At 47.0% G+C, this 27,905-nt stretch overlaps 5 protein-coding genes and 1 non-coding gene across 7 annotated transcripts; 4 read left to right on the top strand and 2 right to left on the bottom strand.

The window, feature by feature from the left end:
• The first annotated feature begins 182 nt into the window (after positions 1-182).
• On the top strand, positions 183-3,709 carry LOC101770622 (alcohol-forming fatty acyl-CoA reductase). The gene is made up of 10 exons (XM_004957574.1): positions 183-327; positions 461-564; positions 650-849; positions 916-1,016; positions 1,121-1,331; positions 1,478-1,639; positions 1,907-1,982; positions 2,103-2,372; positions 2,469-2,599; positions 3,176-3,709. Exons 1-10 carry the CDS (start codon positions 249-251, stop codon positions 3,348-3,350), a joined length of 1,509 nt encoding a protein of 502 aa, XP_004957631.1. The 5' UTR covers positions 183-248; the 3' UTR covers positions 3,351-3,709.
• Positions 3,710-7,993: 4,284 nt separating this feature from the next.
• On the top strand, positions 7,994-8,651 carry LOC101758207 (cleavage stimulation factor subunit 2-like). The gene is given in 2 exon segments (XM_012843727.2): positions 7,994-8,239; positions 8,242-8,651. Coding segments are annotated over 2 exon segments (645 nt in total). The 5' UTR covers positions 7,994-8,004.
• Positions 8,652-11,957: 3,306 nt separating this feature from the next.
• Positions 11,958-16,070, top strand: LOC101769277 (organic cation/carnitine transporter 7). Of its 2 annotated transcripts, none has more exons than XM_004957572.2 (6): positions 11,958-12,083; positions 12,809-13,077; positions 13,352-13,589; positions 14,673-15,213; positions 15,301-15,503; positions 15,590-16,070. In XM_004957572.2, the coding sequence occupies exons 2-6, from the start codon at positions 12,809-12,811 to the stop codon at positions 15,812-15,814; spliced, it is 1,476 nt and encodes a 491-aa protein (XP_004957629.1). In that variant the 5' UTR covers positions 11,958-12,083; the 3' UTR covers positions 15,815-16,070. The 2 variants fall into 2 exon arrangements, with proteins under 2 accessions (XP_004957629.1, XP_012699520.1); XM_012844066.3 differs by lacking the exon at positions 11,958-12,083 and adding an exon at positions 12,108-12,257.
• A 156-nt stretch (positions 16,071-16,226) lies between these two features.
• TRNAE-CUC lies at positions 16,227-16,299 on the bottom strand. The gene has a single exon. It is a non-coding gene; the product is annotated as a tRNA-Glu (tRNA).
• Positions 16,300-16,493: 194 nt separating this feature from the next.
• On the top strand, positions 16,494-20,917 carry LOC101757793 (protein STRUBBELIG-RECEPTOR FAMILY 5). Its single transcript, XM_022824166.1, has 16 exons — positions 16,494-16,717; positions 16,813-16,951; positions 17,099-17,170; positions 17,251-17,316; positions 17,403-17,474; positions 17,578-17,649; positions 17,795-17,866; positions 17,957-18,022; positions 18,259-18,324; positions 18,402-18,664; positions 18,839-19,110; positions 19,386-19,651; positions 19,768-19,888; positions 19,961-20,097; positions 20,247-20,403; positions 20,542-20,917. Exons 1-16 carry the CDS (start codon positions 16,612-16,614, stop codon positions 20,674-20,676), a joined length of 2,082 nt encoding a protein of 693 aa, XP_022679901.1. The 5' UTR covers positions 16,494-16,611; the 3' UTR covers positions 20,677-20,917.
• A 533-nt stretch (positions 20,918-21,450) lies between these two features.
• LOC101770227 (TORTIFOLIA1-like protein 2) lies at positions 21,451-27,468 on the bottom strand. Its single transcript, XM_004957573.3, has 8 exons — positions 27,311-27,468; positions 25,947-26,721; positions 25,340-25,534; positions 24,905-25,007; positions 23,618-24,261; positions 22,189-22,896; positions 21,912-22,093; positions 21,451-21,822 (listed from the first exon to the last, which is right to left on the bottom strand). Exons 2-8 carry the CDS (start codon positions 26,571-26,573, stop codon positions 21,765-21,767), a joined length of 2,517 nt encoding a protein of 838 aa, XP_004957630.1. The 5' UTR covers positions 26,574-26,721; positions 27,311-27,468; the 3' UTR covers positions 21,451-21,764.
• Between the last annotated feature and the right edge of the window lie 437 nt (positions 27,469-27,905).

Genomic DNA, 27,905 nt, shown 5'->3' with positions numbered 1-27,905 from the left:
GGGTTCCCCCCCCCCCCCCCCCCCCCCATCTACTGTGAAGAAAAATGAAGGAAGAAAACGATTTATAACCATCTACTTTAATGGGCTAATTAATGGCCCAAAATAAAGAAGAAATGCGTGGTGGCAATGACTCCCGCCTCCCTATATATATTGAGTACTTCTCAGAGCTAGACACCAAGACGAGGCAGCCCTTTTTTTTATAAGAGGATTCGGTAGCTTGGAGGTTGGCGCACTTTAGGTCAGCAGCCATGGATGCTACTAAGGTTGCAGGGTGTTTCAAGGATAGGACCATCCTCGTCACCGGCTCGACCGGCTTCTTAGGAAAATGTACTTTACATGGATATATACATTGCAAAACTAGAAATCTACTCGGCTGTAATATGTATATATTATATATATGGTCCAAATAGGAAAATACATATGCATACTATGTGACGTGAGCAAAATCCTGTGCGTGCAGTGCTGGTGGAGAAGATACTGCGAGTTGAGCCAGGCGTGAAGAAACTCTACCTGCTGGTGCGTGCGCCCGATGATGTGGCTGCCGAGCAGCGTATGCTCCATGAGGTTGTTGTATTTTCAAGTCCGTGTGCATTCCAAATCCATGATGAAAAGTAGCATCGTTTCATCTCCCTCTCTGTTTTGTTGGCAGATTATAGGGAAAGAACTCTTTAGCGTTCTGCGAGAAGAACATGGAGCTGATTTCCAGTCCTTCATCAAAGAGAAGATATCCCCTTTAGCTGGGGACATGATACATGAGAATCTTGGCCTTGAGAGCACCCAAGCCAAGCAGCTGTTCGAGGAGATTGATATTATCGTCAACGGAGCTGCAACCACTAATTTCTACGAGAGGTACACATCCTTAGAATTGAGAAAAGAGATTGATTGTTGAGCTGCATACTCATGCTGACCTAGCAGGTATGATGTTGCCTTGGCATCCAACACCTTGGGAACCGTAAATATATGCAAGTTCGCAAAGCAGTGTTCTCACCTCAAGCTGCTCCTTCATGTTTCCACAGGTAAGCAGTTATTAGCGCACAATATGATGAATGTATCATGAAGAGAAAATTATATATCTGCCAGAAATGTGGAAACCGGTTGCAAATTATAATTCCCTGTACAGCCTACGTAGCTAGCTGTAAGCAAAAAGGCCGGATACTAGAGAAACCGCTCCAGATGGGCCAAACACTAAAGAAGGGTCGCTGCATCGACGTCGAAGCAGAGCTAGATTTAGCTAATGATGTCAAAGCAAAGCTTGTGAAGACTCGTTCTGGTAACGACACCTCTCATCAGAAGCTACAAAAGGTAGCCATGAAGGAACTCGGCTTGAAGAGGTATGCACAAACTTGATTAGCTTACACTATAATTTTTTCATTCACTTAAGTACATCTTAATTAGAAACGACCCACTTAAGTACATAGGAACATATATACACACATAGAGTGGTCTATACTAACAGCCAATGTCTTGAATATTGAAGGGCTAAGTACTTTGGGTGGCCCAACGTCTATGCGTTCACCAAGGCTATGGGAGAGATGCTGCTTGGCACCATGAGGGGAGACCTCCCTGTTGTCATAATGCGGCCAAGCATCGTAATAAGCACTTTTCAGGATCCATTTCCTGGATGGATAGAAGGAATCAGGTATTAAATATATGAATATATGCCTCTCTTTGTTTTGTTTTTTGTTTTTTTTTTGTGGGTGGGGGCAAGATTTATATTGTATATACACACATTTACGGGCTCGATCACATAATTCCAGATTCAAGTTATGTGCATATTCAAGAAAACAATGGATCCAATTTTCCCCCACCGGTGGGGAGAAAAATAAAAAAAATCCCAAGCAAAAAATAATTAGTAAGTAAAGTATGTCGAACGATTTCCACTACATGCTACTATTTTTGGTTGCAGGACAATGGATGTTATGATTGCTGCTTCCTACGAGCAAAAACTTCCGTGTTTCATAGGCGGTCACGTACTTGATTCGGTCGGTGATCATCATATATCTGCAACATGTTAGAACAGGAAATTCAATAATTACAACAATATATATATTGTTGTATGTAAACTTAATAATCCCAAGAAAATGCATGCTTAAATTTGACAGATACCGGGAGACATGGTGGTTAATGCTACAATGGTAGCCATGGCCACTCACTACGACTGTTCGGGAACTCAAGTAGTCTACCATGTGACCTCAGCACTCCAAAATCCACTGTCATGCAATCTTCTAGAGGAATCAGTATATGGGTACTGCTTGATCAATCCTCGTGTGAGGGACGACAAGAGGACCATGCAACATGAAAGGCCTATGTTGTTCAGTAGATATGCATATTTCCATGCCTATATGGTTCTAGCATACAAGACACGACTCCAGGTGCTCATTTCTCTTTCTTGTATAGGGTTAATTTTGAACACAATTTAATACCCTGCTCCATTTAGCTCATGTGGTGATCACTTGGAAATATCTTAGGTGCTTTATCTAGCGAATCGTCTATTACTTTGTGGGCGCTTCACAGAGTATCACAATAAACTCAACAGGAGCTTGAATTGCTTGATGTTTATGGCCAAGCTTTATGCCCCATACGTCTTCTTCAAGGGATGGTGAGCTTTACAAACTATCTTATTATCATTTTTCCTCTTCGTAGTTCATTCGGCTTAGATTTGAATATGACCTGATGATTAAGTTGAGATGTACTGCGTAGAGCATATCTGAGTTTTCAGGAGTGGATATCACCTTATATACACACCATCGCGTTGCAACTCACGATTTGAACAGCTACATGTTTAATCGTTGCAGATGCAATCGGATCATTAAAACAGTTTGCAAATAACTATTATCCCTAGGCATACATGAAGCATGCCAGCAAAAAAAAAATCTAGACAGCAGTTAACATAGTAAATATAAGCAGTACTAAGAGAGATCGATGCCCATGCAGTGATTCTCTCTGCATCATATTTTCTTAGAAAAGGGAATATGTATTAATATCCCAGCCTCTGATTGATACATATACCTGTCCATTATTACACGCAGCTGTCCATTATTTAGACGCAGGACTAAGGTCCGACTCAAAAAAAGTACTTGAATAGACGTTCAACACATCCATCTCTATGTATATCGTACACCACCTGTAATGATAGTTGTATTTCTTTTTCTCCTGATTGAATCTATGTGTGAAGCTTTGATGACACGAACCTGAGAATGCTGCGGGGGACGACAGGGAAAGAGCATGGTGATGGATCCGTGTTCAACTTTGATCCCAATTGCATCAACTGGAGAATGTATATGTTCAACACCCACATCCCGGCTGTTCTCAAGGTGGCAGCCCACATGAAGAAAGAAGGCACTGCATGATATGTATCGGTTGATCTTTGCGCGAAGGAGGTCCTTGCTATCATGATATTGCACTATATGGCGGTGGTTGGGTGGAAAACTCATGCAAAGGCTTGAATAAACCTAGCTACTTATATATTCCTTAATTCATTTATATATGACGTTGATCAGTTTAATTTTGAGCAAGCCAGCGTCATATATAAACGAATGGAGGTAGTATAAACAATTTATATTGTACTTTACAAGCGTTACCTTCTAAATCGAGCTATTTTTAGATATGAAGTATAAACGGTATGTACCAAGGACATGGTTGTAAAAGAAAAGGAAAAAGATATAGAATAAAATAAAAGATGATATCCTACTTGCATGTTTGTGCTTTACTCGAGTTGTTTCAGCACATAAAACATTAGTACCTCGTGTCCTTCGTCCTTCCCCATATATGTTTAATTACTTGCCGCGTGCGCCCGAGTTCCATTCTTGCCGTTTGTATACACTTGGAAGTAAAAGGAGAGAATACGTGCGCTGTGCGCAACCGATGTTACTAGCTATACGTACGTGCCAGGACGGGAGTCATCGATGGCCATGTTACCTATCCCATTCACTAGCGAGTGTCACATTTATTTCTTGAGCAAGTCTTTTTTTTATTATTTTCTAATAACGTACCGCCACCGACAGGGATTTATTTTCGTTGGATTTTGCGAGATTGGGGTGTCGGACGTGCTGCGGATGATTGGGGAGAAATTCGTGCATCATGAGAACAGCCACAGCGGACCCTGCCGCAGCAAACCTCGGGTGAGCTGGGTGCCGGCGCCGCCATGCGGGTGGATCTGCGAGGAGATGCAGGGGATGAAGCTGAAGCGCCAATGCACCACCACGGCGTGGGCAGCACGAGCACCTCAATCTCGAAGTTGGACGCTGGGCAGGAATAATCGTAGCCGTCGGCGTCGAACTGCGACGGCGTCGGCACTCCTCAATCTCGGCGGCAACGAACACGCACGCCACGAACAAACAACATTTCATCGAGCTGCCCGTGCTGGTGAACTTAGTACTTGGTGGGTTGTTCACGGAGTTCCACAACAAGCTGATCAACCGAAATTACAATTACTTCATGATTCTGGCCAAGCTGTATGCCCCGTTTGCCTTCTTCAAGGCATGGTGAGATTTAGGAAAATTATTCTAAAACATCTTTTGTTCTAATAGTGTATTGTGGTTCCGTTTTAATTTACACGTTAATTTGAATGTAGGTCGATAAAGCCTGAACCTACGCTTATACAGTACATTGCATCTTTCAAAAGGTTACAGATAGAATATGCAAAATCTTGTCACGCGGTGCAGCAATGAAAAATTTCCAACAAAAAGAACGTTAATCAATCCCACAGACAAATTTAAACAGCAGCTCAACATACACTTCCTCCATTGTTAAGAAAATTAAGGAAAGTGTGTCGGATGAGTCCTTGGATTACTTGTGAGAGTACTGATTAACTTTTTGCCCTCTCTTAAATTGATTCTTTGTGAAGCTTTGATGACACGAACCTGAGGAAGCTGGGGAGGACGTCAGGCGCCAGCCAGGGTGACGGCTACATATGTAACTTCGATCCCAACTGCGTCAATTGGGAATTGTATTTGCTGGACACCCACATCCCGGCTGTTCTCAAGATTTCCCGCGGGGAGAAAGATGGCAGAGCCTGAAAACCTATTCATCTCTACCTAATCGAGATCTAGCATGTGTGCCACGTACCTAGACCATACTACCGCTCACTCCGTTCCAAATTATAGATCGTTTTGACATTCTTAGATTCCCGATTGTTCTCAAGATTTCCCGTGGAAGAAAGATGGCAAAGCCTGAAAACCTATTCATCTCTACCTAATCGAGATCCAGCATGTGTGCCACGTACCTAGACCGTACTACTACTCACTCCGTTCCAAATTATAGGTCGTTTTGACATTCTTAGATTCATAAACTTTGTTATGTATTTAGATATACCCTATGTCTATATGCATAATAATATTATACATCTAGAAAAGTCAAACGACCTATAATTTGAAACGGAGGGAGCAGTACTTAACGAAAATGAGATAAGATAAAATTAAATAAATGATGCGCACGTACATGGTGCCGCATTATATCCTGGAAAACATTTGTATCTTACCGATTGACCATGTGTAAGTGTAAGTACGAAATGTGCTAGCTGTCTTTCTGCTAACAGTAGTAGTAGTACAAAGAAGCAGCCGTCGCTTGAGACGAGACGAATGAAGTGATGTTTTGGGCTTTACAGTCCACCGTACCTGTTGTTGTTAATTGTGGGCGATCCGCAGGCCAGCCCTATAACTCACGATCCACATGTTGGACTCGAGCCACAGCTACAATCCAATCCTTTTAACAAGCAGTCCGATTCGATTCGGTCCTTCTCACGATCCACATGTTGGGCTTGAGCCACAGCTATAATCTAACTCTTTTAACAAGCAGTCTGATTCGATTCGACCCTTCTTTACAAGAGCCTGTATAGGATTAGTAAATCACAGCTTGGAGACCTCACGGCCCTTGGTATATAAGGCCCGTTACCAGGCTTAATTGTGGCAGTGCAAAGACAGTTGATTTGTTCTCCCCCGCATCACCTGAAATGTTGGCCGCCCCTTGTGCTAGGCGCGTTAACATGCATAGGCGCACGGGCCGCTCACATGCTGCCGGCGGCTGGGCTGCCATTCCCAATGGGCCGGCCGGAAAGTTGGTGGGTTTGCAAGCAGGAGCACACACAACACAAGCGACCTCTGGGAGTCCGGGCGACGAGGACCGACGAGGACGCGGCTCCAGATTGATCTATATTCTATCCAGGCTCATCCTCGCCGCGTACGCTGCGGTCCAGCGTGTCCTCGCGGCTCGTTGCCATGCCCCCGCGCACGCGCAACTTGTCCGCCGCGCCGCCGTCAAACCACAGGCTTGGAGAACGGAGGTCCTGGGCGCCAGCTTGTCCTGCTGCGGCGAGAATAAAGGAGCACGACGCGGGCGGCGCGGCGCCTTGCCGACGCGCGCGCCAGTTCGGTGTACAGCAGTCGGCAGCACAATGTTGATGTACTGCATGACAATGCGTGACACTGCCCCCGGCTGCAGGCCTGCAGCAACGCTGGGTCCAGCGCGTCCGCACGGATGATCGCAGCCACGATCACGAGCACGTCGACCACTTTGCCTTGGAACGCCGCCCAGGTGTCCGCGGCGAGTAGGTCCATCAGCACGCGCCGCACCTCGCCGTCGGCGTCGAACCGCGGCAAGAATAATAAAGGAGCACGATGCGGGCCGACGCGCGCGCCAGCTCGGTGTACAGCCGCACAACGTTGCTAGCTGCATGACAAGGCGTGCGTGACACGGCCGAGCCGACGTCCACGGGGCAGCACGCCGACGAGCGCGTCCGAGATCCTGTGCAGCAGAAGATGCCCGAGAGAAAGTGTCGAGAAGCTAGCGGCGAAGGCCACGAAGGCGTGTTCTGTCGCCAACGAGCCCGGTGGGATCGCCAGCGAGAGCGAGGCGAGCGCGCCAGGGAGCCGAGGCACCCCATGGTGGACGGTAAATGAAATACCGTCCAACCCCTGCGTCCCTCGCGACCGTCGGATCGGGCTTGAGCGGGTGGGATCGGCTGTTGCAAAGGAAATGAGCCCCGTTCCCAACCTGCTGGCTCGGCGCGGGTCGCCTGTCGCCGCGCGCACCGCCTCATGCCGACTCCTCGAAAAGAACCGCGGCGATCTCGGCGGCGCTCTTTCTGTCTTGCCGCGCCGCCAGGTCCGCGTTGCGCCTGAACGCGCCGTCCAGTCGCGGCGAGAAACGCGCCGCATCTCGCCGTCGGCGTCGAACCGCACCACCGCAACAACGACCACATCGCAAATGAAGGCTCCTGAATCCCGCCGCCGTATCGTGGGAGAGAGCCTTGGCGAGCATTGACTTCCCGTTCCGGGTCGGAGGAGCCGTACAAAGGAGCACGAGGCGGGATTTGCCGTCGACGATAGCGGCCAGGCGGGCAGCGGACCACCCAGGGGCGGACGGTAAATCAAATACCGTCCACCCCTGGTCCTATATTAACCGCTGGATCGGACTTGACCGGCCGAGATTGACAAGCACAATTGCAAAAAGGGCCCCTTCCCCACCTTTCCTCGCTTGTCCAAGTCCGCGCGGGTCGCCCTCGCACCGGTCGGCGGCCGCGCCGCGCGCTGCCCGCATGCCGGCCCGGTGGGAGCACGCCGCGGCGATCTTGGTGGGTTCCTCCCGTGTCGTGCCGTGCCCTGCCGTGCCGTGTCGACGTCGCGGTCTGTTATGTCGCAGCGCACGGCTGGAACGCGAGCCACTTCTGCTGCGCGTCCCCGGCAGCAAGCCGCCCCGGCGCGGCTGCAGCCGGCGTATCGTAGGCGAGCCGGAACACGTCACTGAGTTGCTTGTCGACGGGCTAGGCGCCGTTGACGCGGGTGAACACCGCCGCCGCAGAGGCGGGGGGTTTGCGATGGCCATGGCCTTGGTCACTCTCGGGCGGACTCCGACTGGAGCTCGAATCGCCGGCTGCCGTCATCCATTAGACCATTACCGCCATATCGACTCCGACTCGACTCGCCAGCTGCCTGGCTTTATAAATTATAAGCGAGCGCGTGCGCGCGCTCGCTCTCCTCCCCGCACCATCCATCGATCGATCCACGCATGGACGGCAGCATGTCTACTTCCCTGTCCCTGGCGGCCGCCGCAGCCAACTGCCGCTGCAGCCGCGTCGTGTTCGTCGGCAACATCCCGTTCCACGCCTCCGAGAAGGAGCTCCGCGACGCCTGCGAGCTGATCGGCCCCATCCGCTTCCTGCGCCTCGCCGCCGACCCGGCCACCGGCAAGCGCAAGGGGTACGCCTTCGTGGAGTACCCCGACGACGAGACGGCGTGCAGCGCCTCCACAACCTCAACGCCCACCCCCTGCGCGGCCGCGAGCTCCGCGTCGGCCTCGCCGGCCGGCGCCGCCGCCACAGGGGCGACGACGAGGCCGTCGCCCTGGAGGACGCCATCCACGCCGCGTCCCTCGTTGCTGGGACGCCGCCACTCGACTCCATCACGCGGTACCTGGCGGCGCGATCGCCGCGGGAGCTGCGGGAGATGGTGGCCGCGCTGGAGGGCGACGGCCCCAACACCCTGAAACTGCTCGAGCAGCACGTCCCGGGGCTGGCCACCGTCATGGAGCAGGTGCGTCATCTCATCGGCATGGCGGCCGCGGATGAAGCCGCGGAGGAGGCCAAGATCAAGAAGCGGGCGGCGGCCGCGGAGTGGACGACGATCACCGCGCCAAGCTCACCAAGGTGGACATAGAAGACGGAGGCTTCAAGCACAAGATCCGTTTCTTTTTCTTTTTGTTTTTGAGGGCACATCGCCGTTTCTTCTGCAGGCGTCACGTGCTTCTGATCTGATTTTCTTTTCCGAGTCTCGTAACTGTTTCTTGGTCTCGTAGATCGAGTGATCGACTAAGAGGAAAACAAATGTAATGCACATGCAAGTTATCAATGATATGGTATGATGATTATTCTGTTGATTTAACAAAGGAATCGGTTCTTCACTACTTTTTTCTTGCTTGAAATCGTACACCAAATCGACGAGTGCGTCCGGGAGCGCCTGGACGTCGTCCGCGATGACAAGGCGCGACACGGCCGAGCCGACGTCCACGGGACAGCACGCCGGCGAGCGCATCCGTGACCATGTGCAGCAGAACGCCCGCGGAGCTAGCGGCGAAGGCCACGAAGGCGTGGCTTTCGCCGACGAGCCCGGTGAGGTCGCCAGCGACGCGAGCGCGCCCGGGAGCCGAGACCCAGAGGTGGACGGTAAATCAAATACCGTCCACCCTAGCAGCTCGACGGCTCGACGGCCTCCTTCCTCCGCGCTTTAATTATCACGTGGCGGAGGTCGCGACGGCGTCATTTTGCCACCGACGATGGTGGCCAGGCGGGCGGCGGAACACCCAGGGGTGGACGGTTAATCAAATACCGTCCACCCCTAGGTTCTGTACTCACCGTGTGGATCGGACTTGAGTGGCCGAGATCGACGAGTGCAATCGCAAAACGGGCCCCTTCCCACCTTTTCCTCGCTCGTCCAAGTCCGCGCGGGTCACCGGTCGGCGGCCGCAGCGCGCCGCGCGCCGCCCGCATGCTGGGCGCCTCAGAGGTCGGAGCACGCCATGGTGCGGGGGCGCCTCAGACTGAGAGCACGCCGCGGCTACCTCAGTGGGTTCGTCCCGTGTCGACATCTCGGTCTGTTAGAGTTATGTCGCAGCGCACGCCTGGAACGCGAGCCGCTTCTGCTGCGCGTCCCCGGCCGGCATCCAGCCGCCCCGGCGCGGCTGCAGCCGCCGTATCCCAGGGGAGCCGGGAACACGTCGCGGACAATCGTGAGCCCCTCACCGATTTGCTCGTCGACGGGCTAGGCGCCGTTGTTGCGGGTGAGCACCGCAGAGGCGGGATTGTGCGATGGTGTTGGTAACTTGGCGAGCATGGTCGGCGCCGGAGCGTGCCAACAGCTCCGGGTGCGTCAACAGCGGCTCGACGGCCTCCGGAGACCCGGACCTCCTGCTCATGTGCCTCGCACTCTCACCATTTCCCGTCTGCACGGATGGCCTAGGGCTAGGACTAGCCGACTAGGGATCATTCATGCAAAGTTCTGTCCGGGCCGGGTCTATCGTTTCATTTCGTCATCGTCCGCGAGTAAATATTTTTGCATGGCATGATTACATATACATGCAGAGGAGCCGGCCGGCAGTGACTACAAGTATATTCTTGCTCGGTACACATGATCATTGCCATAGAGTACAGTATAAGCGTATACTGCAGAGGAAGAAGGAAGCTGCTATATACTATACGTTTACGGTTTACCTATATATACGGTACACCGTGGACCGATCGTCGATCACTGGTCAGTTGTGTGGAATCGGCGCGGTTCCCCCGCGGCGGCGCGTGTCTGGTGTCGGATCCACGAACCCGTAGTCTTGCTCCGCCGCCGCCGCCGCCGCACCGCCGGCCAGATCACGGCCGCCGCCCCCGCCCACGCCGGCAGGGTAGTCGTTCACGCGCGCGGCCGCCGCCAGGGAGTAGTCCACCAAGGACAACGACGGTGGGCGTGGCCGCCCACCATGCACCACGACGCCGCCGTCCGTGCACGCGCCGCCCACCGCCAGCACCAACGCCAGGCAGCACACGCCCGACGCCGCCGCCGCCCCCACCACGAGCAGCAGCCGCGACGTCGTCGTCGTCGACGACGACGACGACCACATGGTGGTCGATCAGTCACTATTAGCTAATTGATCAGCCGGCCGGCGCCTGGATATTCGTCATAGGCTGCGTGCGGCAGGCTCGCCCGGGGGCAATGCAAGCAAGCAACGGCGCGGCGCTATATATATCTACGTGCTGCCGTGCGAACGCGGTGGCGAGCAAGATGAGGCGGCCAGCGACTGGGTTTTCGGTTCGGTTGGCGTCATGGAAATGGCGTGGCGCATCTAATACTCTAGTCTTCTAATGCTATTCACCCGCGCGCGCCGGCGCCGCTAGCTGGAACTGAAAACACATAGCAGGAGAGGAAGGCCCAACGGCGTGCGCCAGGGAGCTGTTACCTGGCCGGGGCAGATGCGGCCGGTGCTCCAGCCATTTGATTCGCTCTGCTGCGCCGCGAGCTGGGCCGGGTTACGTTGAGGGGGCGCCGGACGATGCGTGACCCGGTTTGCGCTTGCCCAGTGTCCAAACGTCAGGTAACTGACGTACTACGCGTGTGGCTGACTAGCCATCCAATCAGGAATGCGTACGATCTGTGATTTTCTGCAAATTTTCGTGGGGGAAATTAATAAGGTTTGCAAGACAAGTCAACGACGATGACCAGTACAGCGTACTGCTAACGATCTTTCGCTCTGTTGATTATTGACATCCGGCCCGTGCTCCAAACGGCACGCAGGAAGGAGGTCTTCGCAAAAACCACAAAACGCAAGCTTTGGTTTCGCCTTTATTTTTCAGGGCCGGGCAAGAGGTCCTTGCATTGCATTTTCTCTCGTCTTCCAAAATTGAAGAACGCTATATATCTATTATTTGTACCGCGCGGTTCAAATAATAAAAATCAACTAACACCTCATTTTCTTTTTTATGGGCTGTATTAAGATTTGAAAAGGATCAAACTTCCTAAATCTTCTCCAGCAATTGGTCAAAGTACGTATAGGTATGTTAGCATTTAAAAGTGTATCAATAGATTCATATCCCATAGATCTTTTTACGCAATACTCCGTATTCATTATGTAGCCAACAATACTATATTGTAAAGCAATAGCCAAACCATCCCTTTAGCAAATCATTCAAATCCAAATACACCCTATAAAAAAATGCATTTATTGCTATATAATGAGAAAATGTATTTATACTCTACACATATTCGGTTCCATAAATGACTATGAATCATTAGCCATACTCAAATAAAAAATATTTATAAAATGCATATATCTTCTGAGATTGAGTAAGCCTTTTCTTTGTGTGAGACCCAAGATTTGTGGATGTTACACCAACTCTCACCAAGAAATCCAACAAAAAAGGGCCTCTTCTAACATGGGGACCGAAAAATTAAGCGGTTCGTGAGGTACTAAGATGTAAAGCGACCTATCTAAAAGAAGTGGGCCGCCCCAGTCAGTCGGTCAGTCGTCGCCGTCGTCGCCGCCCCGCCCTCGATACGTTCCCGGAGAGTCGGAGGCGCCGCGCTCGTCACGCCGCCGGCTCCGACGAGGTACACCTCACCTACCAATCCCGCCTCTCACCCCTTCTCCATAGCCCTAGCGATCCAGCCCCTCCATTCATGCCTTCCCCGTGACCTGCTTGCTAGATTGGCGAGTCCGCTGATCCCATCCGCCCCTCTTCCGCTGCGCGGGCTGCCATTCTTGATTTGGTTTCTCCCTCTCCGGTACGGGACTGCTGTGATTCAGTGGATTCTTTGCGACTAGCTGGTTTTTGGGGGATTGGTCCTTGATTTGGTAATGGGAGTCCTCGGTGCAATTTATTCCCCGATTCGGTGGTGCAGATTTCTCTTTTCTTTTTTCCTCTCCCTGGGTAGGGGACACACGTTGTTCAGTTGACCAGTTGTTTGTTCTTCAGTTGGAAATATGCTTTATTTTGATGTGCTGAACGTTTAGGTTATTCGGAAGTTAATTTGGTCCACATTGTTACCCTGTTTTTGTGAAGCAGTGCTAGGTTGATCAAGATGAGGATCTCTGTCACTGTGAATATCAGATGCTATGCAACAGGGAAAGTTTTACTTCATGTTTATCATTCGATCTGTATAGACTATAGAGAGAGTTATTTACCAGTGAGCAGTAAAACTGTGGTCCTCAGTTATTTTCGCAAAGCTTAGTCCACATCACCTATCCCCACATCTGACTTGATATGTTGTCCTTGCGCTTGAAAGTGAAAACTCGATGAATGAATATTTTCTTCATTTTTGCTTGCTTATTTCAGATGGAGGATGGAGTATCTACTTATACTGTGGATGAGGCACTTGTGTTCATGGGGTTTGGAAAATTCCATGCCTTCGTGCTTGCATACTCCGGGATGGCTAAAATCTCTGAAGCAATGGAAATGATGCTTTTGTCATTTGTTGGGCAATCGGTTCAAGCTGAGTGGGAGCTTTCTGCACAGGCAGAAAGTCTTATAACAAGTGTTGTCTTCGTGGGGATGCTTGTAGGAGCATATGCTTGGGGCATAGTTTCGGATAACTATGGAAGAAGGCAGGTTCCTTACATCCTTTTTCCATTGACTATTGAGATTTTATTGAGTGTTCTAACCTTAAAAAATTGCAATGACAGTCTTCATGGCGATGTTTGTAGGAGGACATGCTAGGAAGCTTAAGCTAGGCACTTTACCGCTCCATGTTTAAGTTTTTGGATTTAGTTCTAATCCTTGAATGCCCTGTTTTTTCCCATCTCTGCATTTTATCAGAGACAGTTTCCTATTTTCCAACATGTAAATTTTGTCTCATTAACCCTTTGTACTTCTCTACAGGGTTGGGTTCAACTTCACAGCCATTGTAACTGGTGGGGCTGGTCTTCTTAGCGCGTTTGCTCCAAATTACTTATCTTTGATTGTACTGAGATTTATGGTCGGGGTCGGACTGGGTGGTGGGCCAGTTCTAGGTTCTTGGTTCCTAGAGTTCATCCCTGCTCCTAACCGAGGAACTTGGATGGTTATGTTCTCGGCATTTTGGACCGTTGGCACGATAATGGAAGCTTCTCTTGCTTGGGTAAGTTAATATCTTTAGCAAAAGTAAGATCAGTGTTTCCAAGTTGCCTTATGTATAATACTAGATGTTTGAGAGATATTTTTAGCTGGCTCAACAGAAAGTAATATCAGATAGTTCTGAAATATTGGGGTTGTGTGTAAACGCTACAGTGGGTGTTACATTCTAGCTGCATAGCATGACATCTTGACTGCTCAGTGCAGATGTCCTTTTTTTCTCTAGCACGCGAGAGAACTGCATATTGTTCCATTATTACGAATAGAACTGGTCCAAGTACAAGATTAAAGAAGAGAGCTGAGGGGAAGGGAAGAGTGGAGAGGGTCCTTGATTCAAATAAATTGATGCGCCACAAACAAATGAACGACGCTGACTAGGCTTGTCAAGCTACCAGCTCAGGCTAGCAGGTGTGCTAATCTGTGGGCACTGGATGCACATTACAGCTCCACGTGCAGATGTTCTTCTGTTCGAGTCTTGGATTACTGGAGGGGGATTGGGGATAGATTTTTTTTTTTGGGTCAGACTGGGGATAGAGTAGAGGATAGAATTGGGGAATTAGGAGGAGAATCAAAGGAAGAGAAAGGGGAAGGTGCTTGATGAACACTGCGTGTACAAAGAAGAGAGGGAGAGAGAAAAAAACTGCAGGCTGACCCATTGGCGCACGCTAAAGTTTCATGCGTGAATGGTACCACAGGGCCTTGTGGGCCACGGCTGCTGGGCCTTCTGGGCCCAGGTGCCCTTTGCCCATAATATCTTCTGCTGTCCTTATTGCATCAATTGTAATTCAAGAGTAGTATATACCATTGAATCCTATGGAACAGTAAAACTGCTTGTCTTTCATATTTGGGCAAGTTTAGCCACCACATTGGTCTTCTTGTGTAATTAATCAGGTCATTGTGCTGTGGTCTTTCACTCATACGTAGTTCTAATGAAGTGAACATTAGCATCCATGGTAATATATATAGTATATAACCTAATGGCACTATGCTGGCATAAGTGGTGAAATGACATGCATGTTCATTTTGATGTGACTATTGCTATTTCCGAAATCTCCATGTATTTTTCTTTACTTATCTGCTTAATTTCCAGGCTGTTATGCCAGCTTTTGGCTGGAGGTGGCTGCTGGCACTTTCATCGTTGCCATCATTTGCTCTACTACTCTTCTATCCAGTGACACTGGAGTCACCAAGATATCTATGCATGAAGGGTAGAATAGCTGAAGCAGTTCATGTTTTGGAAACAATGGCGCGAGTGAACCGTGTTACTCTTCCCTCTGGTCGACTTGTCTCTGGCCATCGGACAGAGCTTCATGAGATGGGGGATTCCTCAGAAACGGCACAATTGGTAACAACTAAGAAAAATAATACTGGTGATCTTGCTAGCAAATCTGAGATTGGAGGTCTCAATGCCATTTTGAAGCTTCTATCTCCGAACTTAATCAGATCGAGTCTTCTACTTTGGACTGTCTTTCTTGGCCATGCATTCTTATACTATGGTCTTGTTCTGCTAACATCAGAACTGAATCATGGAAATAGGATTTGTGGATCAGAAGGCGGAGCAGAAGTGACCACAACAGCCCACATAAATGATGAAAATCTCTATAGAAATGTATTCATCACCAGCTTTGGAGGTACGTGTGCTATTGCCCATAGTCAACAAAACATCTTCAGAAACAATGTCGTAGAAATTATTCATATGTAAGCCAACAATGATGCAGAGGTCCCTGGCCTCCTTCTGTCTGCTGCCATCGTGGACAAGTTTGGGCGCAAACTCTCGATGTCTTCCATGCTTTACATCAGTTGCCTGTGCATAGCTCCACTTATGTTTGCTCAGACAGAAGCTCTGACGACCGTCTTTTTATTCGGTGCACGGGTTTGCATCTCAGCAAGCTTCACTGTTCTGCACATCTACGCCCCTGAGGTCTGGTTACTCTTTAAGAGCCTATATTTTGTCTCTTTTGTCAAACCTCTGAAGATCGTTGCATTCCTATGTTTTGTTCCCTGCAGATTTATCCGACTGCAGTCAGGGCCACTGGTGTCGGGTTTGCAAGCTCAATTGCTCGCTTTGGTGGGATCCTATGCCCCCTTGTGGCCGTTGGTCTGGTTCACGCATGCCACCAGACGGCAGCCATCGTGATATTCATCACGGTGATGCTGGTCTCCGGTGTCGCCGTGTCGTACTTCCCCCTGGAAACAAGTGGTCGAAAGTTAAGCGACCACATTACTGCATAGAGCTGATGAGTTTTGTGACTCGGGAGGGATACACCATACAGAATCAAGGCCCCAGAGGCCATTCATTGTTTTGTCCAGTTCTTTGATGGAGGATACAAAGGGAAAGGAAGAGTAAAGGAGGCATGAGATTGTTAACTGGCTACATTGATTTCAATAGAGATGTACACTAATGTTTTGAGACGTGTTCTTGTTCTCTTAAGGTGGTAGTAGTCTGAACTTTAAACGTTACAAAACTCATCTAAATATGCTTTCAAAATTGCTAGTGTTTGCTTGATCCGTTCATCTATAAAATGGTGATATAAAACAAAACAAAGGTATAAAATGCTAGTGTTTACTTGATCCGTTCATCCATAAAATGGTGATATAAAACAAAACAAAGGTATAAAATGGTGGTAAACAAAACAAAAAGAAATTCCGTTGCCGGGACTCGAACCCGGGTCTCTCGGGTGAGAGCCGAGTATCCTAACCAGCTAGACTACAACGGATGTTATTAGGTTGAACGATAGTAAAATATATGGCTTCTTTAGTTTTCCTGATCAGAAAACGGTTTGACGCGTTAAGGTAGAGCCTTCAAAGTAGCGGCTTCCCGCCACTCTCGCAGCTTGAATGGCCGCACCCGCTTTCCTCCCTCCAATTTCTGCTCGCCATCTCTTCCTCCTCAGTCTCCTAATTTTGGAAAGCACTCCTTCCCACCACCGGTCCATGAGAGAGAGGAGAAGGAGGTCAGGCGACGCGCGCGTGGGGGTCTCCTCCTGCTTGCTCTCAGCTGAGACGCGCCGTTCTCCCCTTGGCGCGCAATGACTCGGCGACGGCGCCCCCTGCCACCGCTGCCGCCGTTCGTCGGGCTGGCCGTCCTCCTTTCCGTGGCGGCGGCCGCAGTGGCCAAGACCGACCAGCCTGACGGTGAGGGTCGGCAAGCCCTTGTTCTTCCCTCTGTGAATGCATCATATCAGCCATGGTTCTGAACATTCTGTATATTGTTTGGTTCATTATTTCAGTTGCGGCGCTTAATGTGATGTTCAATAGCATGAACAAGCCATCTCAATTGTCCGGTTGGAAATCAAGCGGCGGCGATCCCTGTGGTGGTGACGAGGAGTGGAAGGGAATAGAATGCAGCGGCTCCTCTGTGACAGAAATGTACGTAGTTGCCTTCAACATTTGTCTAAAATAATATGTTTGGGCAAAAGAGGGAAGATGATTGGTAAAGTTCCAAGAACCTTTTTTTTTCTAGCAATGCAACCTACTCACTTCAGTTTTCTTTTATAACCATATTGCTTAGAGCAGTAACTTGTCGGGGCTTGGATTAAGCGGCACACTAGGCTATCAGCTATCAAGCTTGAAATCAGTAACCAAATTGTGAGTTGCCCTAGCGATTTCCTGCACTGGTCATCGTAGTTATGCAACTTAGTTGAATTTCCTTGTTTTACGTAGTACAGCGATGCGAGCAATAACAATCTCAACGGCGATATTCCGTACCAGCTTCCACCAAACATGGTTCAATTGTGAGTTCCTACTTTTCTCGTCCATTTACAGTTTCCTGGGTTCATGGCTGATCCAAGCATTCTCTCCTGTTATTTTTTCGACGCAGAAATCTTTATGGAAATTCTTTTACTGGAGGAGTTCCTTATTCAATATCTCAGATGGAAGATCTGGAAACACTGTATGAACTCCAATTCTCCTGCTCTTCTTAGTTCTGTTCCCTTCACACCATCATTATTTTTGTTTGCATTAATCACCCCAATTCCTTTTTTATTGAACCACAGAAATGTAGGCAAGAATCACCTAAATGGGCAGTTGACAGATATGTTTTCACAGCTTCCAAAGCTATCAACATTGTAAGTTAAACAGCAAATTATAAGTTCTCGGAAATTAAAACAGCAACTTATTTTCTATTAGCTAAGATGTTATTGTAGTAAGCCACTAAGCTTTCTATATCCCATTTTTCATGGCCTGTATGACTAACGTCAACTGTTTTATCAGGGATCTCTCATTCAACCGCTTCTCAGGTAGCCTGCCCCAGAGTTTTCAGCACCTAAGAAACCTCAAGACACTGTAAGCAAACTGAAATTTACACATCCTAGTAATTTGCATGCTCTTTAAGATCTACAATCAGTGTTATTCCGTTCAAAAAAATGTCTCCAGGAATGTGGAGAGCAACCAATTCAGTGGTCATATAGATGTTCTGGCCAAACTTCCTCTTGAGGATCTGTAAGTATATCTCAAAGTAAACATTTGCATTAAAAACCAATTTTGATATGATGACCCAAACGTTTGTGTGGTGGTGCCTGTGCATGGCAGTACAGTACTAATTGTGAAATGCCAACAGATGTAAACCCTATTGCCAGTTTTTAAGCATGTAATGGATACTTATACTGTGCATATTTACTGAAATACACTTGTCTTTCTGAGAACTAAGCTATAATGGTTTCCCCTTTGTGCTCAAGGAATCTGCAGAACAACAAGTTTACCGGGTGGATCCCCAGTAAACTAAAAGACATTAACAATCTACAGTAAGTAGTAATTCCAGCCAATATAATCCTATTTGTTGCACTTGATGAATTCTAACAGTCCTTGAATCTTTCTGAAGGATTGGAGGGAATCAGTGGTCATCTGGATCAGCTCCCCCTGGTATGGAGAAGGGCTCTGCACTCGGAAGCTCTTCAGGTGGAGGGAGTGGCAGTGGAGTAAATGGTCTCCTTATCGGAGCTATAGTTATAGGGGTGCTTCTTGCAGCTCTGATTCTCTTGTCTGTGTTGAAGAGGAATCATTCCTCTCCTGCCTCATCTCATTACATCATGGACGAGTCTGGTCACAACAGATCATTTGCCCCGCTAGTTGATGACGGCAGAGGTACTTATGTGCATGATATGTTTATAAGTAGAAAATTACACAGTTATGCCTTGCGTCCATCATTAAATCATGATGAATCAAGAAAGGCCTCCTTCCCATATGATTTCTGTGGCATCTCAGGGATGAACACTTTCACATTTATTGTAATAGTTCACATTGTTTTATTTTCTACAGTTCAAAAGGAATCTTCAGCGGTCAACATGAAGCCACTGGAGCGTTCTACGTCAATAAGCAGTAGGACACCATCCGCAATGCCTCGCAAGTCGATTAGTGACAATGAGTTCGAGAACAAACTAAACCATTCGAGGCGGAGCACAGACCCAATCAACCTTGTGACTTATTCATCGTTAGACCTGCAAGCAGCCACTGGAAACTTCCATAGTACCAGGCTACTAGGTCAGGGGATAATTGGTGGCGTTTACAAGGCAAAATATGCTGATGGAAGGGTAAGATCTTACTGTTGCTTCTTAAACCCATGCCAAAGGAACTTGTTTGCAGATACAACTTCAGTATTCTTCTGCATCTAAAATTTAAAAATTTATATCATGTCCAAATATGTTTTAAGCTACTCATCAGCTGTTCCCAATAATACTAGTATCATGTACCACTCTTATAATAGGCATCAAATATGTTCTGCAGTAAGATCTTGAGTTGGCACTCTGTATTGATCGTATGCCTTGCATTCCCGTTGTCCTTATCGTCTCTCATAAAAGAATTTCAGGTGCTGGTCGTTAAGAAGTTTGATCCTTTGAGCTTCTCAGGAAGCAGCGACTTCATGGATCTCGTGAACAGCATTTCCAAGCTGCGCCATCCAAACATCTCTGAGCTTGTTGGTTATTGCTCAGAGCCTGGGCACTACATGCTGGTCTATGATTACCACATGAATGGATCCATCTATGACTTCCTGCACTTGTCTGATGATTACAGCAAGCCACTGACCTGGGACACCCGAGTGCGGATCGCTATTGGTACAGCTAGTGCTCTGGAGTAAGTTGACAAGCAACATTTAAGCCTAGATCCAGAATTTTGTAAACATCGTCAGGCACAGAGGGGTGTGATGTTCAGAGTTCATAAGAAAGGTGTTAATATTCCTTGTTGTTCAGGTACCTACATGAAGCCTGCTCACCATCAGTGATCCACAAGAACATAAAGGCATCTAATGTGTTGCTTGATGCTGACCTTAACCCTCGCCTCACCGACTGTGGCCTTGCATACTTCTATGAGGTTTGCAGACTGTCTCTTCTTGCATTTGATGAACAAAGTATGATGGTAAAGGCAATGTGATATCAACTGCAGGATACAAGTGAGAGCCTGGGACCAGGGTACAATCCTCCAGAGTGCACAAGGTCATCAGGTTACGTTATGAAGAGCGATGTGTACTGCTTCGGTGTCGTCATGCTTCAGCTATTGACCGGTCGGAAGCCCTACGATAGGTAATTGGAAAAAAAAAAACTCCTTCCACTTTGGACTCCACATTTTGTGATTCCGGGGCAGGCAAAGCTTGCCTACGGAACATTGCGTTTGTCAGCAATGCTCAGGAGCGTGACTGCAGTTAATCCTCTGATGTTCTTTGTGACTCCAGCTCAAAGCCTAGAACGGAGCAGTCCTTGGTCAATTTTGTCACTCCACAGCTTCATGACATCGACGCCTTGGGAGCTCTGGCAGATCCTGCTCTGCGTGGCCTGTATCCGCCTAAAGCACTCTCCCGCTTCGCCGATGTCCTCGGTCGCTGTGTTCAGGTGAACTGATCGAAATACGCAGAGAGGGTCCTCCTTCGGTGATGAATCCTTTCGGCTTCAACGCTGAAGGCCATGAATCACCTGAAAACAAACTTTAACTCTGAAACTCTGAACATTGGTTTTGTGGTGGTGTTGCAGTCCGATCCAGAATTCCGGCCGTCCATATCAGAGGTGGTGCAATCGCTGCTCCAATGTGTCCAGCGTACCACCAGCAACAGGAGGATGGGCGGCCTCCGCAGCATCTCACAGCGAACTGACGACTCTGATTGGTGATGCTTCTGCTTGTGCGTCCATCTTGTTGCCGTCCTATTGCTGAAACTTTGAAACAGAACCTAGATGTGCAGCTCTTGTGATGCCATTGTACAAAAGAAAAAGGCTTTACTACATAGTCTGATTGCTCAAACAGTGTGACAACAAACAAGTTTGTTAATTTAGAGAAGGTACTGTTCTTGTAGTGAGTAGTGATATAGTGTGACAACAAACAAGTTGGTTAATTTAAAGAAGGTACTGTTCTTGTAGTGAGTAGTGATATAGCAATGGTACCGAATTCTTCTACCCCTTGTTTTTATTATTTTATATGTAAAGCACACAGATCCGATGCTGTGGACAGTGAAATGCAGGTAAATAGAATTTCTAGGTGATAGATGATTAAGAAACATCGATAGGAGATAGACCCCCAGTACTCACAAGGAAGGAAGAAGACGGACTCCTACTAGAATTCCTATGTAATCGTACTATGACTTGTACCATGTAATCCTACTAGAATTCCTTCTTGTAACCGACTAGTAATCCCACCCCCTGAAGTATATAAAGGAAGGCAGAGGTCCCTAGATCTGTAGATCAAGACCTCATAGAACCACAATACCACAACAGAATACCAGATACAACATTCCAAACAGGACGTAGGGTATTACGCTACTCTGACGGCTTGAACCTATATAAATCCATGTCTTGTGTCCTCACTTTTACTTTCGAGTTCCACATCCGACGATCCCCCACCAACCAATCTACTACCGAGGGGTCTGGGTATAAAACACCAACAACATCTGTAGGACCTTGTCAGCATCAAGCATATACTCATAACTCTTAAGTCATGCCAAATGGCAAAATGCAAATTCCAGAACTACAGTACAGAGCTAAAACACACATGTTTTCAACTAGCAAACTATCAATCGTTCTGCAGAAACCTTTGAGTCTTTCACACACTAATCAAACAGATACAGCATCATAAAGGTTGTAGAGCTACAAGAAAAAGAAATTGAGCTCACTAAAGCATTGCTTTGTCCTTCATCTAAAAAAGAGCACTGCTTCGTGCCCTGAGCATACACTAGATTACATCATTGCAATTTGCGAGGAATATCTCACATTGCAGTGGCCATGATAGTTTCATTTCCTCTGCGTACTCTAGTTGAAATTTTCCTGCAGAACCAGAATGGATATGTCAGTATTACAAGAAGTTCACATGTAGTAGAACTGATGAGACACTGTCAATGCGCAATGAAGATTACCTGCATGGGCCAACCTCAAAAGCTTTGGTCAGTTTAAATGCAAGCTGTGCAATGGCAATCCTAATGGCTGGTTCTGTAGATCCACTTGTTGCAACTTCCTCCAATGCAGAAAGAAACTCCTTTTGTGCTCTCACAGATGCAAAAAGTTGGCCTGGCTTATAGATCGTGCTTAAATCTGCTAACTGAAGCAATACAAGCAATCCAAATTTGGACTGAGTAAGTTGCACAAGCTTTTCAGACTTGGGCATTACTGTAAAAAAAAATCTAGTGGACTTACTTGTTGAAGCCAAGGCAGGGCTAAGTCAAAAAACTTTTTATTAAGAAATTGGCAAGTTATAACCCTTAGAAGTTCATTTGCTGTCTCACACGACAACTTCTCAAGAACTGGTCCAGTTCTATCCATTAGGTCAATCAGATCATCATAATCACCACAGTTTAGGGCCTCCATGTATGCAGGCTCGATTTCGCCAGTACCTTGAAATTCACCAGACTGGTTAGATGCACATAATGCATTTTGCATTTCAGGTTGCTCACAGGAACTGGTAAATGAAACTGGCAAAGCCCCTTTAACCATTGATGCTTGACTTCTCGCTGAGCTTGGAACATATCTTCCCAAGTTACTCTCTGAGCTCACAGTCTCAGGCTTCCTAAATCTGCTGCGAACATGATCCTTCGGAAATTCAGCTCCCTCTTTAGTGCACACGTTTGAGCCCTTAGATGGTAGATCATGCATCCACTTCTTCTCATGTTTCAAGTGTGAAATTGGTGGTGGCTTGTAGTTAGCATCCACAGATGATCTAGGTGTAGAAGTAGAAAGCCTGGGTGAAGAAGAAACACTTTGGTTCTTAAAAAACTTGGAACCAGGAAGATGATACCGGCTTTCACTCTGAGTGATTGTATACACAGTTTTGTCTACAGCATTCTCCAAATTGTGCACCTTCAAATTTAGCACCGTCATGTTCTCCACAGAGGTGGACATGAATTCCTACAATTAACTGGGGGAAGTGAGCATTTGACAAAAGATATGAATCCACTTCTTTATATTGCATACATGATGTCTTCATATGTACTTGCATATGCCACATGGCCTATATGATGCAGACACACAATGATAGGAAAAAAATTGACAGAATTTGAAGATAACTATCCTTATGGTCATTATGCATTGCCATCCTTACAGAGTTTGCAGAAAGCAAAATGCCAAAATAAGATGACAGATTCACAGCTCAGGGGTGCCAGTGTTCAACAAAATCATAAATAATCAAGAAGCATATAACAATATAGTAGGCTACTACTCCCTCTGTCCCAAATTGAAAATCAAAAATAATCAAGAAGCATAACAATATAGTAGGCTACTACTCCCTCTGTCCCAAATTGTAGGTCATTTTAACTTTTCCATGTTCATGGATGTTTGTATGCATCTAAATATAGTGTATGTCTAGATGCATACAAACATCTATGAACCTAGAAAAGCTAAAACGATCTACAATTTGAAACGGAGGGAGTACAAGAATATAAAGTGCACAGTGCTGAACTGCGAGTTAATAAAAGATATTATACATCCTATGACTGGAATCATAGCCTTGCATTATAACTTACACCATTATCACACTACTCAATATGTACGCTTACACCATATTAGGTAAATGTAGTATATAGACACAACAAATCGGCAAGATCTTCACTACTCAAAACATGATAATTACCTGCAACAAGTCAAAAAGATTTGCTTGCTTCCTTTCCATCTCTTGAAGTTGCTTCCTAATGAGTGCCAATTCATTCATGGTATTTAGACAACAACTATGTGTGCCATGTGCAGTAACATCTGTAACTGTTGAATCTATGCTCTTACTCTCTTGACCCCTAGGACATCGTTCAGTGACTTGTGTCGATTCACAATCTTCAATACATTCCTGAGCAGTAGTGACATGCTTTGTCTCACAACTCCTGCTGGCTACTTCTGACACAGAGGAGCATTCTTGTTTATCATCCAAGATGTCATAGTCAAACTTACTGTCTTCATCAGCGATTTCATATGCATTTCTCTTTGCATCTTTTAGGATGCAGACTTTACTGGACCCCTTCTCATCAATATCAACCAATGGCATCATATTCTGCTTTGGAACTGACACCTCAACACGCCAATCACCAGACTTCAAGCGATGCATATTTGCAGCATTGTTTAGGGCTATTTTGTTGATTGACAAAGGGGATCTCCTCTTTGCTGAAGTGATAGAACTGCCACTGGTAACAGATACGGAAGGCCCATGATCTGTTCTCCTAAAAGAAGTATCTCGTGATCCACCATCATGTATACTTCTGGCATCATGATGGTCACCAAAGAAGTTCTCTGTGAGAAAAAAATGATAGGCAATAGAAAATAAGCTGATTATATGGTTGTGGTTAACGAAAGACAAAAGCTAGAAATAATGCAGAGGTCATGTAACAAATAATTTTGTAGAAGGATCTTAATTAGCTAGCAGCATCACACGTTAAGCACAGACCATAAGAAGGCAGTAACATGGTATTGTGGTATTCTTGGATGATCATTTAAGCACACAATAAATATGAAAAATAGAACTCACAAAGAAAAGGTTGCCATCCATAATTGTTTATAGTTAGCCATGATCCAAGAAGAAATCTACGAAGATCATTAGCATTGCTACCTTGGCACCTAGAGTACTTTTATAGTTATTTGATTCTTTTGGTTGAAGATTCCAGAGTTAAGATGCATAAAATCCTGGAAGAGTTGACAAACAAGAGAGGTGCTTACATATAGAACATCAGGTGGGTTCTGATTAGCTTAATTATTTTGGTAATCAAACAAATTTCTTAATGAGGTGAATAGAACAAGTAAGATATATGTATGCTAACTTTTGATTTAAAATAAGATAAGGATTAGCGGATTTGAAAGAAGCCAAAAACAAAACAGTGTTATAACTGTTTTGCCCATATCGACTGCTAAATGTGAATTAAAGGAACATCTTCTGTACCTTTTGTTGATGATCCAGCTTCCGATGGTTCAGGAGTATGAGACCCTGGAATAGCTTTCCACAGCTGAATTGCGTGTATAATGGCATCACGAACTGGTTTTACCTATAATAGGAGGCATGAAGTCAGTAAGTCATTAGAAAAATATGTCGCTTTGGGCTCAAAGTGGTGCCCGAAACATAGAAGCTTTTGGTTGGAAGCCTCCTGATCGTTAGCTAGCGTTGCGATTTCTATGTCTTAAATTCTGCTAGTAGACGCCCCCTTTTAACAAATGTAATCTCTGTCTATTTCCACTACCGTGTGCGAGTGCCCGGTTAATGGCCCGCGTTGTACAAACATCGTTTTTACCTTCCTCTTAATTGAATGATGCGCAGTTCTCCTGCGTATTCTAGGAAAAAAAATTCTCCAGGTACAACGGAGAGTAGGGATAAAAATACCTTATCAAATTTACTACGCTCAAGGGAGCGAAGGCAGGAAGTTCTGAAAGAGGCAACCAAATACCCAGAACTGACAGCAATACTTGAAAGAGCAAGAGAGGCAGCCTTCCTTGTATTCCAGTCGCTACTCTTAAGTGCATCCATAATACTTGTTAGAGCTGATGATAACGCCTGCTCTGTGGAAGCACCTTCAGCCTGAAAATGGGGAGCAAAGCAAAATAAGTACACTAACATAATGTAAGATCTTACTGGTAGTTACAAGAAGTGGAACCAAGTTGAAGATGATGTTTATTACTCTAGTCCTTGAAAGATATTAAGAAGTCTTGCGGAATTTATACAGCATATAAATACAAATCAACCTAGTAATCAGATGCATGATCTAGACTCGAAGGAGCAATAAAAACATTTGACTTTGTAGGAAGATTGCAGTATTTCTATGGCAAACTAACTAAGCAACCATTGAATAAAGAACATATATGGTTGCACAGAAGAATGCTACTTTCTCATGGTACTAATTACAAGGTCAGATAAACAAGGTAATCTGTAGACATAAAAAAGTATATCAATAGTGGGATGGCATTGCTTACACAAAAACAAGAGTGCAAACCTGAACAATGCTTCTTATCAATTCAATCGCTGCGGGCTTTGCCATGAAATGGGGATTCTTGAGCAGCTTAACAACACGGACAAGCATCTGCGGGAGAACAGGTCCAGGGAAGTAATTGCTCTCATCTATAACCTTGGCCAAGCACAATGCTGCCCCAGCCTGAACATATCTATTCTGTTCACCCAGTGATTCAAACAGGGGGCGCACCAATGCCACCAATGCCGCACCACCATCCCCATAACTTCTGGCGCACATTGCAAGGGTACCACAAGTGTCAACACATGCATCTCTAACAACTGAGTCGGTGTCCTTCAGGCGCTTAACGATGCTGGACACCATTTTCGCCATGTGTGGTGCCAGTAGGTTCCCATGCAAGCGTGCCAGTGTGCCAATCACCTTGATGCACTCCTTGCGCACTGCACTCTTCTGCTCAGCATCAGTGTCAATCACACATGACAAGAAGGGACCGATCATGTCAGGGGCCAGGGTATCCGCCATCTTCTCGAGCTCATCCAATCCAATCTGGTATGTGTCTCTGTCAGCAATCTTGTTAACAGCTTGGACCAGCCTGTGCTTCAGCTCAAATGCGGCCTTGCCCTTCGAAGTAACCGCACTGGACTTCGTCATGGTAGTGTAATGCTCTCACAAGATACAGCTCCGTGAACAAATTAGCAGGGATCTCACAGGAAAACGTACAGGGAGAGGGACAGTGCCTTCTCCACCGGGGCAACGGAGACCGTGTTTCCTGTAGTTTCCCCTCCCATTCCTTACCTGTCTGTAACACAAAACACACATGAACTCATATGAGAGATCAGACACACATACACCTAAGAGGTAATAAAATTGGTGCATTCATTAAGAGAATGACAAATTTGAGCTCCGAAAACAACCAGTTTATCCACATTAGCATCCAATCTGTGCTCATCTAACAGTTGGTGCTTAACTGCCCAAATCAACACTAGTTCGATTCAGAAATGTACCGAAATAGAATTAACTGATTAAAAACCAACCAACCAAAACTAAACGATCAGAGTATTTGAGCTGAGCAGCATCACGCCCGTACCTCACGCTTACACTCGCACATTTTACTAACTGCTCAGCAACCCTCGAAACCTAGAGATCAGAGAGCAATTGGAGCCCCTCCGGGCTAAAAAAAGAGTCACAGGAACACGAAAGCAGCCTAAAAAACGAAGCATAACATTGCCACCAACCATTGGGGAGAGAAATTTGAAACTGCCGGTTCCCATCCTCACTCCCGCATCTCACACACCCAAAAAAAAAAAACTCAATCACGTAGCGGAACTAATAAGACTTCAACTAAGCAACTGCAAATGACACGCGGAAGGAGGAGGAACAGCACATACAGCGGAAGCGGCGGGGGATGCTCGGAGATCTCTCCGCGACCGCGAGTGCGAGAGCCCGCCCGGAGGACCGCCGCGCAGGCTTGGAATGGAAGCCTCGCCTCTTTCCCGTACTAGAAGGGATTTTGAATTCCAAACTTACCACGCGGTAATCATGTAAATTGGCAGGCCTTTTCACTTTTCTCTCTCTACACCTTTTCCTCTCTCTCTCTCCTCTCGTGCCCACAGCCCCTGTGCCCCACACCGAGGAGGCGAGGAAGGGGAGGAGGAGAGCGCCAACTCCGAGGACCAGTAGTCTTCCACCTCCGCTGACCTCTCTGTCTCCGAGGCGGTATCACCGGGGCCTCTCTCACCCACGCCGTTCTCGAGATGACACGTGGGGTCCGAAAGATACTGAACCCACATGTCATGGGCTGAGAGGGTGGACGCTCTTGTGAGCGGAGCAATGAAGTCGATCGAGGTGGCGAGTTGCCGCACCTTTCGCGCTTTTGGGTGCCGCGATTCGAATTTCACCCAAGAGGTTCGCTCCTGACATGCGGGCCATCATGCTCTGGACCCACGGCTCAGTGACTGTGGGACCTGGAGATTCGCTCCGGTG

The sequence above is a fragment of the Setaria italica genome, chromosome II, assembly GCF_000263155.2.
Source record: "Setaria italica strain Yugu1 chromosome II, Setaria_italica_v2.0, whole genome shotgun sequence".
NCBI lineage: Eukaryota > Viridiplantae > Streptophyta > Magnoliopsida > Poales > Poaceae > Setaria > Setaria italica.
Note: the sequence above shows the minus strand (reverse complement) of the source record. Positions and strands in the feature narration are given on the sequence as shown.